The sequence below is a fragment of the Globicephala melas genome, chromosome 15 (assembly GCF_963455315.2).
Source record: "Globicephala melas chromosome 15, mGloMel1.2, whole genome shotgun sequence".
Classification (NCBI taxonomy): domain Eukaryota; kingdom Metazoa; phylum Chordata; class Mammalia; order Artiodactyla; family Delphinidae; genus Globicephala; species Globicephala melas.
This window is the reverse complement of record NC_083328.1, coordinates 46582600-46600445: the sequence shown is the minus strand read 5'-3', so window position 1 is coordinate 46600445 and position 17846 is coordinate 46582600. Positions and strand designations below refer to the sequence as shown.

The window sequence follows — 17846 nt, the reverse complement described above, 5'->3', positions numbered from 1 at the left end:
GCAGATCATGTATGTACAACTTTCATGCTTGCTATTGTGTGGGCCATTCAGAAAGTTTGCTGGAACACCTGATGCGATCACCAAGGACATTGAAACTGCAAATGATGCTTCAAGCCCAACATGTAGATATCTTCTCAACTGTCTGCCCTCTGGACTCAGAAACTAGTTTTATAGTGTGCTCCAACCATTGATCTTTGTTTTTCTTTTTCTTTTCATGGGAATTTCCCTCATTAAATGCCTGACTGCTTGCACCAGAAATCCTCTACTACCAAGTCTCAACCAATGGTTCAGCTGGTCCTTAAAGGACAAAAGGCAACCTAATGAGAAATGGACTTACATTGTTCAAAGGAAGGAAGTCTCTCTTTCCTCAAATAAGAGCAGGGACTGACAAAGACTCTCTCCCTTAACTAAACTTTAGTCAGTTTCCACCAAACCCTTTTTTCAACTAGGCCCCATCCTTGCCAGACCTGCATTGTCCAATTTTAGCAAGAATCCTGCTAAATCAATTTAGAGAGAATTTCTCATCCTTGCTATCTGGTCACTCTCCATATCTAATAAAATTCTGTATCCCCCCTCATACCCTAGGTGATATCTGACCACCCTGGCTTGCCTTCAGCAAGAATTGTGTGTTTAACCAAAATCTTCCCTCACCCCCCAAAGTTTTCTCTTAGTAATTTTCCTTCCACTGATCCCCACTCTGCTCCTTGGTTATAAATCCCCACTTGTCCTTGCTGTATTGGTAACTGAGCCCAGTTCTGTACTGAGATCTCTTTTCCCTTATTGTGGTAGTTCCGGAAAAAAACTTTTTTTTTACAATATCAATAGGATACAATCTGGAAAAACAATTACTATCACATATGCACACTGACAGATATTTTAACTTTCAGCTGGATAAAGCCACTGATGTACAAAATGTGAATCAGTGCTTTGTGTACATATAGAATGTCTGTGAGGGAGCAGTGCTTGACAGTTTTCTGTCCTATTTATCACTGAAAACCCAGGATATGGGAAAAGACACTTTGGGATCAGTGCTGGTGGAACACAGTTGTGTGAAAAGGAAGGTGGTACGTTGCTATTCAAGTAAAAGATGTGGCCTGTAATGATAATTTACATTGTTATATTTACAGAGAACACTTGGTGGTCAAAAATATGCCATTTGGTTTTGGTTTATTGTTGGAGGAAATACTGATAATTTTTAATACTATCAAATTGTAGTTTTTGAGTACATTTATGCCTTTTTGATATACCATGTGAGGAGTTGAACAGCAGGTAGGTATAAATCTGGCTCTGAGGAAAAAAGATGCTCATGTGAATTTTTAAAATGAAAGAGAGATAAAGATATTTCTTCATGATGCTAATAATTCTAATAAGACCATTTTGAGTAACTTACTTGAATGACATGTCATAGCAATATATTTATTTAATATGTTGAATTGTTTGAACCTTTAGGCTCAAAATGTCCCATTTTTAAAGTTTGAAGTTGAGAGATTATGATTTGTTTTAAGAAAACTGAACTGTGATATAAATGGTTTAAACTTTGATGCTTTCTAATACAATTCTTTAACAATTTCTTTACTTCTGGAAAAAAATACATGATTTGTTGCCACATATGTTTAAAAGTCTTACATGACTTTAAATGCAATATTACATACATAATGCTTCATAAGAAAATGAAGAAATACTTTTTAGAACTAAACGCAACTAGAGGATAGATCAGGAATCGATTTACTCTGTCTCCCAAGTTGAAACAGTCAATCTTTCTGCTTTCATTTGTGATATGTTTATCAATTTAATGCCTGATGGAGTTTTTTTTTTTTTGTGGTACGCGGTCCTCTCACTGTTGTGGCCTCTCCCGTTGCGGAGCACAGGCTCCGGACGTGCAGGCTCAGCGGACATGGCTCACGGGCCTTGCCACTCCGCGGCATGTGGGATCTTCCCAGACCCGGGCACGAACCCGTGTCCCCTGCATCGGCAGGCTGACTCTCAACCACTGCGCCACCAGGGAAGCCCCGATGGAGTTTTAAAACTCATCATCAGTGAGAAGTCTTTATAATTTCTAGGTTTACAGTAGTCCAAATATCCAGAATTTTCTGACAAAGCCACCAAATATTTATTATCATCCAACAATCTTTAATTGGGAATCAGGACTTTCTAATTTGGTAAAAGTAGTAAGAATAGAAATTGATTGGTCATGGAACTCAAGGTCTTCTTGCTCAAAGTCTTTGTCATTGGAGCAGGCATTGACAGATTAGTAAGAGCACAAACAAAATACGATCTCTTTCACTGATAGGGAATAATAATAATAATAAATGTTGAAAATATTTAAAAACTATTGTGGTATTTCAGTATGGATGCTGAAATAATATTTGTCACCTCTGTAAAACCTTTGTAAAAAAAGGGGCATGTTTGTTGAGAGCTTACTCTGGACCAAACATTATTCTAAGTGTAATGAACTCATGTTAACTGTAAAGGAGTCAGTACTTTATGAACTGAGGCATGGCGAAAATATATAACTTATCCAAGGTCACCCAGTTGTTAATTGGCAGAACCAAGAATTGAACAGTTAGTCTGGTGGTAAAGCCTGAACTCTTAGTCTTTACCTGACTCAGGGAAACAGCACTCTAGGAGTCCCTGAGGTGGTCAAGTCAGCTGTAAGTGTTTTCTATTTTGAGGTCTTCTAAATTCTTTCTCTACTCTTTTAATGTACAGTTCTCCCACATTATTCTTCTACTTATTATTATTACTACTACTGCTACTACCACCAATGAATAATTGATTAGAATCCTTTAAGGAGAAAAGTGATTGCAAAGAAGGGGATGCTTTGGAGGTAGAGAGAGGAAAGATCACTTTTATGGCCACAGGTCATTTCCTTCGTCTTGGCCATTTTTTTCTTTGGTTATCGGGGCCGAAGACAATTTAAGTGTCTTGTAACCTATCACCTCAAATCCCCTACATACCTCATTGTTGCAGGCTCATTTGACAGTGTCTTTGTGAATCAATAGCATTACCTTCCCCCTTGAAAGATTTGCATAGATCATGAGTTTAAAATGTTTAAATTTATAAATCATCTTTCCTAAAGTTATATTAAAAAGCTTTTTATGTATAGCATTTAATGTATTTTAAAACATTGATTTTATATAACTTCGTTGAATATATTTTAACATTATTATCTGTTAAAGAATACATGAAAATTCAGATTTTAATACTCCTCAAAAACATTAAAAAATATGTCAGGTTTTAGAAGATAATGTTTTGGCTTGTTTTAAATATACCAGCTTTCTGGCTGTTGGGTGCAGGACAGAGCTTTTTCTCTTTTCAATCTAGCAGCGCCCTCTAGAGTGAAAGGTTTATAGAATTTGATAGAGGAGCAGTTTCACACTTTCAAATGTGCTTCATCCATACCATTATGAGGGACAGCTTATTACTTAGAAGTAGCAAAGAGCTGAACCTAAATTTTTTTTTTCTTAGTAAATATTCTTTTCAAGGATGCATTTTAGGTAATTAGAACAAAATAGAAGTAAGCTCGTTCATTGTAAAAATTTATTTTGTCTTGGTAGTTACACATCTTTTTCTCATCTTCTTGTGAAACCAGTGGTACATAATTATATCTTAAAATTGATATTTTTATAATATTAATAGTAAACATTGAACTTTTTGTTGACCTATATAACATGCCTAAATTTATTGAATGCCTATTATGTATGTGATACTGCATTTGTATTGGGGAATACACAATAAATAGAGAATAAGTTACACCCCTGGTACTTACACATTTATTTCCACTTGTCTAATGTATCCGAATGTGACCCATATTGGCTCTTGTATTAACATTGTCTTTATTAAATTAAATAAGAATATTACTATTAATATATATTCCTTCTTTATTACAGAAGAAAACACTCAGGAAACATCACAGGTGAAGAAAAGTTTGAGTGAAGAAGTTTCTCTCTATAGAGGTGACATCACATTGCTAGAGGTAGATGCTATAGTCAATGCTGGTGAGTAGTTGATTTTTTGTGATGTATTTGTTATACTGTTACCCTAAAGCTGGGTTCGAGTCTTGGTGGGTGTCAGACCAAAAGACACAACCAAGCCAAAGATTGGGAGAAGGAAGGACTTATTACTTGCAACAAGTAAGGAGAACACCAGGGATCTTTTCCAAAGCAGTGTCTCGCAGAACAGCAAAATTGGGGAAGTTTTAAGCTAAGGGTACTTGCATACTCATGAAGGGACTTGAGTGGTGTATGTGTATTCATGAAGAGGCTTGAGCAGAGGAGAATTCAGCATAGAATTGGGGCAAAGGTCAACAGAGTCAAAGCTTTAGTTGATTGAAGTCAGAAAAGGTCGTCATCATCATTCCATCCTCCACCTTGATGGGGGCCTTAGTTCCTGCAGAACTCATACAGATTATTACATATATCCCTTGAGGAGGAGCTAGGACTCTGTTTTATCGCTGAACTATTGTTTCTTGACTGCTTTTCCTTTGTTCTTGCATTCTTTCACTTCCCTTAAAATCATTAATTACTGAGACCTGTTCAAAGGCAAGCATTGTGGCCAGGCTCAGATCACAAAATGACTTAGGCCAAAAATGTCCTCTCTTACGTCAAGAAAGCCATGCCTGGTTCTCTTTCTCTGGGGACCCCCTGCCCTATCTGCTTATAATATGAGTATTTATTATTGAAAACTATTTTTTCATAAATAGGAATAGAGGTATTTTAGAAAAAAAAATCCCTTCAGGAATAGAAATATCACGTATTTACCTTCTTCATTAAAAACATTGAAGGTTTATTTTGTGTATGTGATACAGTTAACGTGCTAACTCTACACGGTATCCATGCTAAGTTGAAACTAGGGTACTGGACCACTGGAAAAGTGACATTGTTGGCAGAAAGTTCTTCAGAAAGAACTTCAGCAGCTGTATTATAGTTGGTTTAATGCTTGAGTTAATAGTTGGCCAACATAGAAACAAGTTCATCAAACTTTTTCTTCTTTTGACTTTGTAAAGAGATGATTGATCTACAGAAGACAAAAGTAAAATATAAAGAAATTATTTCTGCAATTTCCAAACCTCAGTTGGTTGGTTTCAACTTTTCATGCTTGTTTTTAATGCTTTATTTTAATTATTTTAGTAATTAATGATCTTAAGTAATTTTTGTTTTCAAACATTGGGAGAATAACAGAGTTAACTTATGTTTAATTTTAGTTTATTTTATGGTGGTCTGTATATTCTATATATTTTATTATGTGGGTGTATGTCAAGAAATATGTAATAGTTGTGATTCTATAAAAATAAATATCGATAATAAGAGGATATTTAATTATTTCAGTTTGTGTTTTGTAAAGTTAGGCTCTTTGCAAGTTGAAAGTGTCAAAAACAAATCTAGACTTAGGTAAAAAGAAGAGGCTTTATTCAAAAAGATTATTATAATAAGGGGTCGAGGGTTATCTCAATAGGAAGAGGAGGAATATTGCAGTAGGAAGAACCACTTTGACCATGAGATCTGTAAGCATCTCAGTTCAAGCAGAAAAGGGCTTTTCTTTTTCAGGGAGAAGTGAACAGTCTGGAAAGAATTGGATGTAGGGCAGTGGGATGAGAGGGTGGCATGACTGGACAGTTGATCAGGGAATGTTTTTCCTTGAGGCCAGCTGATTATTGGGAGGGAGTCTTTAAAGAGGGGTTGCTCACCTTCTATTGCTCAAGGGTGGCCCAAAGTTCAGGGGCTTGGAGGAAGGAGAGAAGCCTGAATAAATTTAGGTCAAGTCCAGTTAACAGGCATTGATCAACCAGAATGGTCAATGGGGACAAATAGTTCAGCTAATCATTTATGAGATAAACAATGGGAATTTGGAGTGTCTGTGTCTTGGTCTTGTCATAGGTTACAAGGGGTCATCGTAAGTTTTATCTAAGTTACATGGGGAAGAGTGATTCTTTGCAGTAAGCTGTTTCCAGGAACACAAAGGGGGTGGGGGGTAATTTCTTGACAGTCTTTGCTTTCCAGGAGTACAGAATTCAGATGAAGTTCAACGTTGTCTCAGGTTTCCCTCTGGTGATTGAGTAAATTCACAAAAGATAGTAGGCCTTGGTAGGTGAACGGACAGGTCTCACGGAGAAGTGGAGCACTGTTCAGGATACAGCATAGTGTTGGCCAGCAGGAAGTGTGGAAGCCTGCTCAGCCTGTTCCTCTCTCCGAAGTGACTGTCGGTTGCTATGTGCTGTATCTGCTTTTCCGTAATTAGAGCTCAGTTTTTCTCGTTCTCTTCTTCTAATGCCTTTGTATTTCCTTCCTCCTCTGGGACCTCTGTAAAATGTAAACTCTTCATGAGAGAGCATGTGTCTGGGTCATTTAATCTGCACCCAATGTGAATCACTCCTTTTGGATACAATTCCATCCTCAGATCACCTCGTTCCTACAAGTCTCCCTTATATCTGGTCTCTATGGGCTGTTCATTTGTGGCTCTGGGTAAACAAGATGCTTTCTGTGATACGAGGGGCCTCTGGAGAAGACAGGCCCTTGGAAAGAGTCTCATCAACTCCTTTCCAGTACAGAGGTTTCATCGGATACTCTCGTAGTTAGTAAGTCATCAGTGATTTATTTATTTATTTATTTTTGGCTGTGCCACGTGGCATGCAGGATCCTAGTTTGGCAACCAGGGACCAAACCCGCACCCCCTGCAGTGGAAGTGCAGAGTCTTAACAACTGGACCACCGGGGAAGTCCCTATCAATGATTTATTTAGGAAGTTCCTGAAGTCTATAAACATATGAACTTTAATTTAAAACAATTAAAATTAATTAAAAACTATATATACATCACCAGCCTTCCTCTATATTCTTGTAATTTCCAGCCATTGATCCCAGTTCTGCCCTGCGGAGTATAATCAATGACATTTATTTCCTTCTTAAATACCTTAAGACCATTCTCATGAGTTTTCTCTTTCTTGTTATTAACATAACATTGAATTTGCCATGTTAGCATACTTCATAATATCAGTAATTATGGTTTTTCCTGAATTTTGTTAGCTGTATACCTGTTTATCTCCTCACTGCGGCTACAGACTAGTGTCTTTTTCACTTTTTGTGTCATCTCCCTAAGCAATGTCTTGTCCTTATGTTCTTAATAAACACCTGATACTATGTATTTATTAAATTGAAATATATGCAGTTGGATTTGTAGCACCCATAGCACATTCAGCACTGGGGACTTGACACAGTGAACAGAATTTTGGCTCTGATTTTAAAAAAATGATTTATTTCATATTTTTCTGATCAATCAATAAAAATAATTTGGGGGGTAACTTTTAGCGAAATAAAATAAAATGGTGCTAAACAGGAAAACATCCCATCACTATTTTGATTCTTTGTCCTTGCCTGTATGTGTAATTTTTCGTAGCTGTCACTTAGTGTACAAGGGTTTGATGAATTTATATGAAGGCAGGCAGCAACTTCCAAAAACCATTTGGCACCTTTAGCTTACTTCTCTGGCTGAGATAATTATAATTTGGCCATGTTCTACATCTCACAAGGACAACCTCATCAGGAAGTACTCAGGTAGATGGAAAAGAGATTCCAAATATACAGTGTAATGACTCTATTTTACAGCTTTCTGTGGTGCCGCTTGTTTGCCTGGTGTGTCGGGAGAGGAACAGCTGTTAACCTTTCAGGTGAACAAGGCAACATGGCAGTCAACTCCAGAGCTGCCTCTAGTGAGAGGGGAATGAGAGGCAATGTGCCCAGTCAAGGTGCCAAAGCAGCCCAGTCATCACTTTCTGTCACTTGTAAAGCTCTCTTTCCATGTCTATATTGGACATGGGAACACCTGGTCTTAGTTGCTATTAATGAAATTATTTGATATTTAAAATTTTTTCCCAATAAAGTACTTTTTGAACTTTCTTAGAGTTCTTTAAATGTGACCCAGGATGAGCCTCCTATATATTATATTCTTCTCTGTAGGAAATAATGCATATTTTGTATATTTTAATAAAATAGATTTTGTAGGCAGTAGGGTACATAGGGAAGTAACACAAATTTTAGATTCAGGCAGACCAGGTTCCAATTCAGACTCTCGTACCCAGGGCCATTTTTTTGTTTAAACTTTTTATATTGAAATAATTATAGGCAATTGCAAAAATAGTACAAAGAGTCTTGTGTAAGTCCTGTAGCTATAGTACAATATCAAAACCAGGTAATTGGCATTGGTGCATTGCTATTAACTAGCCTATTGACCTTATTCAAGTTTCAACATTTTTTAACCGGCGTTCGTGTGTTGTGTGTGTGTGTAGTTCTATGCAAGTTTATGCCGTGTATAGATGCTTGTAACCACCACCACCACCACGATCGAGAACTGTTCTATTATCATGAAAGAACTCCCTCGTGCTACCCTTTGTAGTGCCACCCACCTCCTTGCCCCCCACCCCGTTCTCCATCTCTATAGTTTTGTCATTTTAAGAATGACATTTTAAGAATGTCATTTTAAGAATTCCATTATATAAATGGAATCATACAGCATGTAACCTTTTGAGACTGATTTTTTTAATTGAACATAAAGCCCTTGAGGTCCATTCAGGTTGTTGCATGTATCAGTAGTTCATTCCTTCTTATTGCTGAGTAATAAGTCTGTTGCATTGATATACCAAAGTTTGTTCAGCCATTCACCCACTGAAGGGCATTTGGGTTCTCATCAGTATTTTTCTGTAACCAATAGAGCTGCTGTAATGATTCAGGTACAGTTTTTTGTACGTAGCAGCTTATAAGATGATCTGTTGACTGTAACTAGGCCCTTGTGTAATTTTGTAATAAGACTATTGGTCAGCGTTTTGGTCTTTGCTAGAGCTTGGGGAAGAATACATCCATTTAATTTATGGTTCAGTATTATATCATTAGAGACAATTTTAGTTGTACCACAATCACAGAAACATATTTTGTAGGAGATGTGATTTTTATTCATTTGTGGATTGTGGGCTGTATAATGGAAAAGTGGTTAACTTTCCAACTCTAATGGGTTGGCTTTGGCCAAAGGTGAATTCAGTTTGCCATAAAAAGGATTTTTGAAGTGGAAAGTGAGGAAAAGGTTTGTTTATTTTAGTTCTTCCGTTCCCCACCCCAACATGACAAGGAGAGATACATTTACATTGTAGTTAATCATAGAGGGCTTGATGTCAGATCAGTCATTATTTTAAATATGCCTCTTTAACTTCCTGGCCAAATGACCTTCAGTAAATTATTTAACCTTTCTGAGCCTTAGTTTATTCATTGGTACAATGGAGATAGTAATAGGGCCTACTTCATAGGGCTGTTGTGAAAATCAAAAGAGGTAATATATAGAAAGCACTTCACTCAGTGCCTAGCATATAGATACACTCAGTAAACAGTAGCAGAATTATACTGCTTAGTTCTAATATCAGAAAAATGATTTTTTTTCTATCAGTGTCACAAGGTAAATTATGCATGTTCTTCAAGTCTTATGCACAGTTAGACATTTAACCAACTAAAAGGGTTTATCCTATATTCCACAGCTTTAGCTGTTATACTTACTTGAATTGTGTCCAAGAAAAGTTGTCCAATTCTGAGGCTTTATAATAAAAGCTGAGTTTCTATAACATTGTTGGTAATTCATATGAACTAATGACAAAGGGAAATAATTGTTTTCATTTACTTTAGTGGTGTTTTTACTGCATTAGTTGTGAATGTCATAATCGTGACAAAAATTACGATAGTGACATGTGATTGGATAGATAACCATTTAATAGCTGGGTATAATTTAATTAATATAGAATATCTGAATATTTACATAGGCAAATCAGGTAGTGGGACTTCATGTGATGGAAGAAATGTTACTTTATAGAAGTTTTTTAAAATAATCCCCTCTACTTGCTTAAAATAAATGTTATTTTAATGTGCTTTTTTCAGTAAAGCTGAAATAAAGCTTATTTGAAATTAGAGTTCAAATCATTGGGAAAATATTGGGTGGGCCAAAAAGTGCCTTCGGTTTTTTAAGTAAAAATAAAAGCACCTTTTTTATTTTCACCAAGAACTTTATTGAACAAACGTATTCACCCTTTTATTCCATTACCTTCTGCCATTTTTCAGGCAACTTCATGATTCCATCTTCCCAAAACTTTTTATGTTTTTGAGAAAAGAACTATTCCAGGTACCTTTTACAGTCTTCCAGGGAATTGAAATTTTTTCCATTAAGAGAATTTTGTTAAGACCAAAATAAATGGAAATCTGAAGGTGCAATGTCTGGTGAATACGGCGGATGAATCCGAACTTCCCAGCTAAGCTCTAACGGTTTTTGCCTGGTCATCAAAGTAACATGCGGTCTTGTGTTATCCAGAAGGAAGATTATGCGTTTTCTGTTGACTAATTCTGGACGCTTTTCATTGAGTGCTGCTTTCAGTTGGTCTAATTGGGAATAGTACCTGTTGGAATTAATCGTTTGGTTTTCTGGAAGGAGCTCACAATTGAGGACTCCCTTCCAATCCCACCATATACACAACATCACCTTCTTTGGATGAAGATCGGCCTTTGGTGCAGTTTGTGGTGGTTCATTTCGCTTGCCCTACAATCTCTTCCATTCCACATTGTTGTACAGTATCCACTTTTCATCGCCTGTCACAATTTGTTTTAAAAATTGAACATTTTCATTACGTTTCAGTAGAGAATCACATGTGGAACTGTGGTCAAGAAGGTTTTTTTGGCTTAACTTATGTGGAACCCAAACATCAAAGCAATGAACATAACCAAGCTGGTGCAAATGATTTTCAGTGCTTGCTTTGGATATTTTTAATATGTTGGCTATTTCCTACATGGTATAACGTTGATTGTTCTCAATTATTGTTTCGATTTGATTGCTGTCATCTTCAACTGGTCTACCCGACCGTGGAGTATTATCCAGTGAGACATCTCCAGCACAAAACTTTGCAAACCACTTTTGACACGTTTGATCAGTCACAGCACCTTCTCCATATACTGCACAAATCTTTTTGTGTGTTTCAGTTGCGTTTTTACCTTTCTTGAAATAATGCAGCATAATATGCCGAAAATGTTGCTTTTTTCCATCCATCTTCAATATTAAAATGGCTACACAAAAACTGACCAATTTTGATAAGTCTTTTTTTAAATGCAAGCTGATATGGCAGCTGTCAAATACAATCTAACAAAATTATTTCGAATGAAGTTAAAGACAACTAAGTGCTACTAGAGCCATCTTATGGAAAAAACCGAACAAACCTTTTGGCCCACCCAATAGGTTCATTTACTCAGAAATATTTTGGACAGAATTGACAGCAACTGCTTGATACAATATGAAATTTCATCTCTACTAACAAAGCCCTAAAATTTTATTCTTCATTAAATTTCTGTATTATATGTTTCTTCTTTTAACATTTTGTTGAGCAAGACACAAAATACACGATAGACACAAACACACACACATAAGTGTAGAGTTCAGTAAATTTTTGCAAATTGGTATGCCTGTGTTACGCCATCTAGATCAAAAAGCAGAACATTATCAGTACCCTGGAAGAGCTCTTGGCATCACCTAGTATCTTGTAGTGAATACACGACAGTGGGTTCACTGTCCTCACTTTTAGTAGCATATGTTAGTTTTGCCTCTATTTATATTTTATATAAATGGAACCATATAGTATATACGCCTCAATGTTTGGTTCTTTTAGTTCATCATTATGCTTGTAAGATCTATCTATGTTGTTATGTATAGATGTCAGTCATTCATTTTCATTATTATTATGTAATATTTCATTTTGTGAATATGCCACAGTTTATCCAATCTACCGTTGACAGGCATTTAGTTAATTTCAGTTTGGGGTCTTTTACTCCTTCAATGAACATCCTAACACATTTGTATGTGTGCATGTGTATTTTTGTGAATAGATATCTATTATTTCTGTTGGGTTTATTTCTGAGAGTAGAATGGTTTCATCATAGGATCTGTGTATGTTCATACTTACTAGATACTGCTATCTACTAAGCATGCTCTATATCCATGCCAATACTTGATATTTTCTATATTGTTTTTAAGAATAGTACATGACATAAGTGAAGTTAATAATTTTTTAATGAATGTATAAAATATACTGACAAAATCAACTTTTTGACAAATCAAATTTTATAGCATTTTGTAGCTAATAATCCATCTTAAGGCTTATGTAAGTGAAGAAATAAAGTAAAAAATGTATATGTTATTTTCCTATAGCTGAGGATGGGATTTTTTTTGTAGTTCCTTATTAGGTTCATAAAAACATACATGTAATAAATTTTCCTCCTATAGGTAGCAGCACTTAGGAACAAAGTATCATACTATGAAAGTACTATTACTACTACCACTACTAGTACTACTACTAATTTTTTTGGGGGAAGACCAAAACCAGAGAAAACAGTCTTAGAAATGATACTTCCAAACCTACTTTTGGGAATAAAAAGCAATTTCAAAAAAAAAAATCATAAGGTCTATTTCCACCTGTGAGGTATCCCACGAAGTCTGTCATTTTGCTGAATACAGATATAAAAAAAATCCTTCAATGTAGTCTTAAAGTCACATTCAAAATAGGGCTATATAAATAGTTTGATTTTACATTATAGATATACCTTATCAGTAAGATGCATTTGGTGTCGCATAGTATTGGTAATTTACAAATGTGTCACATTTATTTTTTTCTGAATATAACACTTATTCATGGGTTAGAAAATGCAGAAAAGTAGAAAGAAATAAAATATGTCAACTTTTAATCCAGAGATAACCACTATACAGCTATAGGTTGTATACTTTACAGCAATACTATATGTGCTGTATTGTAAGCTGCTTTTTTCCCCACTTATATATATCCCACTTCCCACTTCCTTAAATGTTAAGAACGTGATTTTAAATGATTATTATTCCATTTTTTTATTTTAATAAATCTATTATGAATGTCCTCATACCAAAATTTTTATAAACATCTCCAATTATTTCTTCAAAATGTTTTAGTTAGAAGGAGTTATTAGGTAAAAGGCTATAATATTTTAAAAAATGATTTGATATCCATTGCTTCTTAGAAAGAATGTTATAATATGCTTTTTCAAGGGTGATGTATAAGTGCAAATTCTTGTAAATACCAGTTTATATCATTACAAAATCAATCCTACCAATTTAATGGTGATTAATATTATCCAATTTGTTTTATTATGAGTGATATTGAATGCTTTTTCCTTATATTTATTGGGCATTTGCATTTTTTAAAGTTTTATGCTCATATTCCTAAGTAGGTTTTCTATTGGACATTTGTCTCTTTTTAATTGGGGGAAAGCTTATTATATGTTAACAAGAGTAATATATACTCTTTGCTTCTACCTTTTAAATTGTTTGTTTAATTTATATTAAGCTGCACATAGAATTTATGCTCATGAAAAGGTAGTGGTGTATATTTTTAAATTATTGTGGCTTTCACATATGTATTCTGGTTTGGGATCCTGTGACTCCTTCCTCAACCTCTGCCATTTGTCTGCCTTTTTATTTATTTCTTGGTGAATCTTGTCCTTTTATTCTACCAGATAAATTTTAGAATTGTTTTGTCAAGTTCAAAATCAAAACAAAAAAGAAAAACAACCTCTATCACAACAAAAATCCCAAAATATCAATGGAATTTTGATTAGAAATGTAGGTTATTCAGAGAGTTTTGACATTTTTAACATAATGCATCTTCCTGTCTAGGAATGGTGCTGGTTGTTAGATTGATTTAAATCTCTTTTCCCTAATATCCCTCAGTAAAGTTTTATAGTTTTCATCTTATGGGTCTCACACAGTTGTTTTATCCTAGCAAGTTTGTAATTTTGTTGCTATCATGAATGGTATCTATTTTTTCTATTATTTATTTTATCAGATGATTTTCAGTAATATAGAAAAGCTATTAATTTAATAATTGCCCACCTTACTGCAGTTAGTTTTTGTAGCTTTTCAGTTGATTCTCTTGGGTTTTCTAGGCATATATATTGTTATACACACTATTTCTCTGCCCTTTTTCTTTCATTGGCTACTGCATGATAACACTGTTAAATTACTTGCTGTAAGACATTCTTGCTTATTCTTGATTTTCATGGGAATGCCTTTAGTCAGATGTTTCATAATTCATTCATTCGTTCATTCAACAAATATATATGAAGTATCTGCTATATGACAAGCCCTATGCTAAGTGTGAGAGAGAAAATGGCAAGAAAAACAGATCATCTAAGCTCTTAAGTTTACAAACTAGTGGGAGATTGTAGTTAAACAGTTATGTGAATAAATATAAATTTACAGTTGACAGATTGAGGCTTTTGTTGTAAATAGCTTGTAAAATTTTGCTAATTGTAAGGAAGCCTGAGATTCTAACTACAAAGCATTTAGGCCCTTATTAGAGAGTTCACCCTGTCAGAAAAGTTGAACTACAATTAAAGTATTAACCACAATGAAACAGTTATTTTAAGTTTTATGCAAGTAGACAAAATAAAACTAATTTTCCATTTCTTTCCATTATTTCTTTGAGGTTTTGTAATTTCTTTTTCTTATTGACTGAGGTTTATGTTCATATTGCTTTTTCTTAAGTTTATGCTTCTTCATATTGCTTTTTCTCTTTAAAATGGTTCCTCCATCTTTTAATCAGTCATTTGGGATAACTGACTATTAGGTAGTTAGTAGCTAGCTACAAATTACTTTTGGGGTGATACTGTTGAAGTTTCTGGAGCATTAGTTCTTAGCATGGAGATAGTAATGTTCAGAAACCATTTCTTGCCACCCTCTCTTCAGATCCAGCCCAGCACCCATTCCAGCTAAGCCAAGCAAAGGGGAAAGAATTTCTACCCATCATTCTCCCCCTTTACTTTCCTTCCTATGCTATGCCAGGACCTGCTGATCAGAAGTGCTGATCAAAATCACCACTGTGGATAGCTGTCATTTGATCAACCTGTGAAATATAGTTGAGCAGACAGGTATGGGTGTAGGATGGGTGAGAACAATTTTAGGTGAATTCTTAACACTCGTTACAGGTTTAAGGGTGAGCTTCCAGCTGTAAGAATATTGGTGTCTTCGCTTTATCTAGTGTGAGGATAGACGGAAAACAGAGTCTCTGTGAGGATGGAGTGAACGGTTAAATGTAAAAGAGCCTTTATGATGTGTGAAATTATCATTTCAGTTGTTATTTAGCTTTGCATCCCAACATATTTTTCAAAATATTTCTGTTTTTCGACCCATCACTTCTTTGCTTTTCTGATTTACAATTTTTCTTTCTGGGGGAATTTGTGGAATCAAACTAAACATTAAATACTCCAAGGAATTAGAAGATAATCCTCAAAAGAAAATAACTGCCAAGAGGTATGGATGGCTTCCAGGAAATTCCCCTCTGAGTTTTCAACTTCTATTTTTGACCCCTCTTGTCACTATTTTTAAGGGAATATCCCTTGGAGTTAAATAGTAACATAGTCCTTGAGGGACTCTGAGAGACCAAAATTTAAAAAAAATGCTGGGGGAAAGTGATCGGAACTGCTTGGGCGTTTGTTCCATGTTTTCAGAGATTTTTTTTTTTTTCTCTCTTTGGGAATTCTTCAGTGCACTTAGGGAAATTTATGTTTTGTTTGTCACACATACTAGTCAATTGGATTTAAAAAAATGTTTTAAAAGATGTTTTTGGGTGGCTGATTACAAAAGGAATACACATTAATATTTAAAATAGGGAAAATATAAAATACAGAAAAGAATAAAATATTCTCCATAACGTTTCCAAACACATACATCATTGTTTAAGTTCAGCGTTTATGCTTCAGGTTATTTTCTTTTTATTTTATAGATGTATTTTGAATTTTAGAAAATACTGCTTAATTTTTAAAAATCATTTTTACATGTCATTTAAAATAGCTGCATGATATTCAGTCATACACATGAATGTTTATCTAAGTATTCCCTTATTGTTGGAAATTTAGATTGTTTCGTGTTTTTTACTGTTACAAACAGGCTGAGACAAACATCCTATCAGATAAATCTTTGTAAAAAAATCTTTGATAATTCCCTTGGAATATAGTCCTTGAAGTGAAATTATGGGAGTATGAAAGTTTTTAAACTTTTGATGTATGTAACCAAATAGCTCTATGGAAAGGTTAAATGAATTTATTTCTCTCAAGTTAAAAGGGTATGTGTTTCCCCAAACTTCATCAGTATTAATTTTGATGATTTTTTTTAACCTATGCCTTTGAATTGTACTTCATTGTTTTAATTTCCAATTCTATGAAGACAGGAAACATAACTTTTGGTATTATCTTCTGGAATTGAATGCAGGATTTTACCTATAAAATTTTTTTGGCACCAAGGTACAAGTAACTTGGTTGTGGTAGCCTGGAGGCATTGGGTGGGGTTGGGCTGGTTGGAGGCCCGAGGAGAACAGTATTGAATGTTTCTCAACAGAGAAACCCAGTAGCTCAAGTTCATTGCTGCTGTTCTATTCCTGAAATTCAGGATGGTGGGGAAAGAGATGGACATTGCAGTACCTTGAAATGAGAGAGGAACTGGGTTTTTTGTTTTGTGTTCACTTTCAGAGTGGTACCTAGGATCCAGCACAGCACTTAGCCCTGGGGATATCTTATGGCCATGGCTTTGGTTCTTAGAGGTTGTTGAAAAGCATGGTTTCTCTGAAGCTTTCAGCCTTTTCCCTATGCAAGAAAATCTCAAAGCCCACCCCTGGGGCTAGAATGGGTGGTAGCCTAGGTGCCATATAAGCCAGAGCACCCCTGCTTTGTAAAAAGTCTTCACATTTACTGAAAGCATCCCTAGCTTCTGAAATTGGATTCAGCCCTTTCATTGCTACTTTCCATGGAAGGGGAAGCAGCTGTGCTTACATTAGGATGAAGGGAATGGGGAAGTGAATTCTAATTCTACTGGTAGTTAATAAATACAAACACCATCTGCCATAGTTTGTCTTGTAATTGTGTGAGTTGTCAACAGTTGATTATAGTTAAATCTAGTTAAAAGCTGAACTTTATAATGATGCTAATTGACATTTCATGAGGCCTAGGGGCTTTCTAATGCTCATGTGCAACCGTATATGGAATCGTCTATGCTCTTTTACTTTCAAAATTTTTATTTTTTAATTATGTGGTAAAATTGAAAAACAATTTTATGTACACTTCTATTAATTTCAGCCAAAGAAAATGTATATTTTATTTGTTACATATACAGGTCAACTTAATTTCTAAGTTATTTTTCTTCTTTATTTGTGACTTTTGGGGAGCTGCTTCTTGTGGGGCCTAAAACATGTGGATGGTATTCATTCTGTTCTGTTGACTGAATATAATCGTAGTCATTGGGCTTTTAGTTTACTTAATTTTTCTTCAATTAAGGCCTTGCTTTACATGTGTAGGGAAAGGGAAAAGTGACATTGATTTCTTAATTCTAATCATTAATTCATATAAAAATTAGGCTCCATAAATAATAGTGAAGAAAAATAGCTTATTGGTAGAAAGTAAGCATTCTTATATTTTCATGATATATAAATCTTTAATTAATTTATTTATTATTGGGGTAAAATTGCTTTACAATGTTGTGTTAGTTTCTGCTGTACAATGAAGTGAATCAGCTATATGTATAACTATATCCCCTCCCTCTTGGACCACCCTCCCACCCCACCCCCTATCCCATGAATCTAGGTCGTCACAGAGCACCGAGCTGAGCTCCCTGTGCTATACAGCAGGTTCCCACTAGCTATCAATTTCAGGGTATCACAGACTCTAGGTCCATCCACATCTCTACAAATGACCCAATTTCATTCCTCTTTATGGTTAATATTCCACTGTATATATGTACCACATCTTTGTTCTCCATTCATCTG

At 35.1% G+C, this 17846-nt stretch overlaps 1 protein-coding gene across 4 annotated transcripts in view; it reads left to right on the top strand.

Moving 5' to 3' along the window:
- MACROD2 (mono-ADP ribosylhydrolase 2) overlaps positions 1-17846 on the top strand; it is a 1989159-nt gene that overhangs the window by 74307 nt on the left and 1897006 nt on the right. For all 4 annotated transcript variants that reach the window (XM_060284443.1, XM_060284445.2, XM_030872537.2 and 1 more), the window contains exon 3: positions 3891-3998. In XM_060284443.1, coding sequence (XP_060140426.1) covers positions 3891-3998 — 108 coding nt within the window. The remainder of the gene's footprint in view (positions 1-3890; positions 3999-17846) is intronic.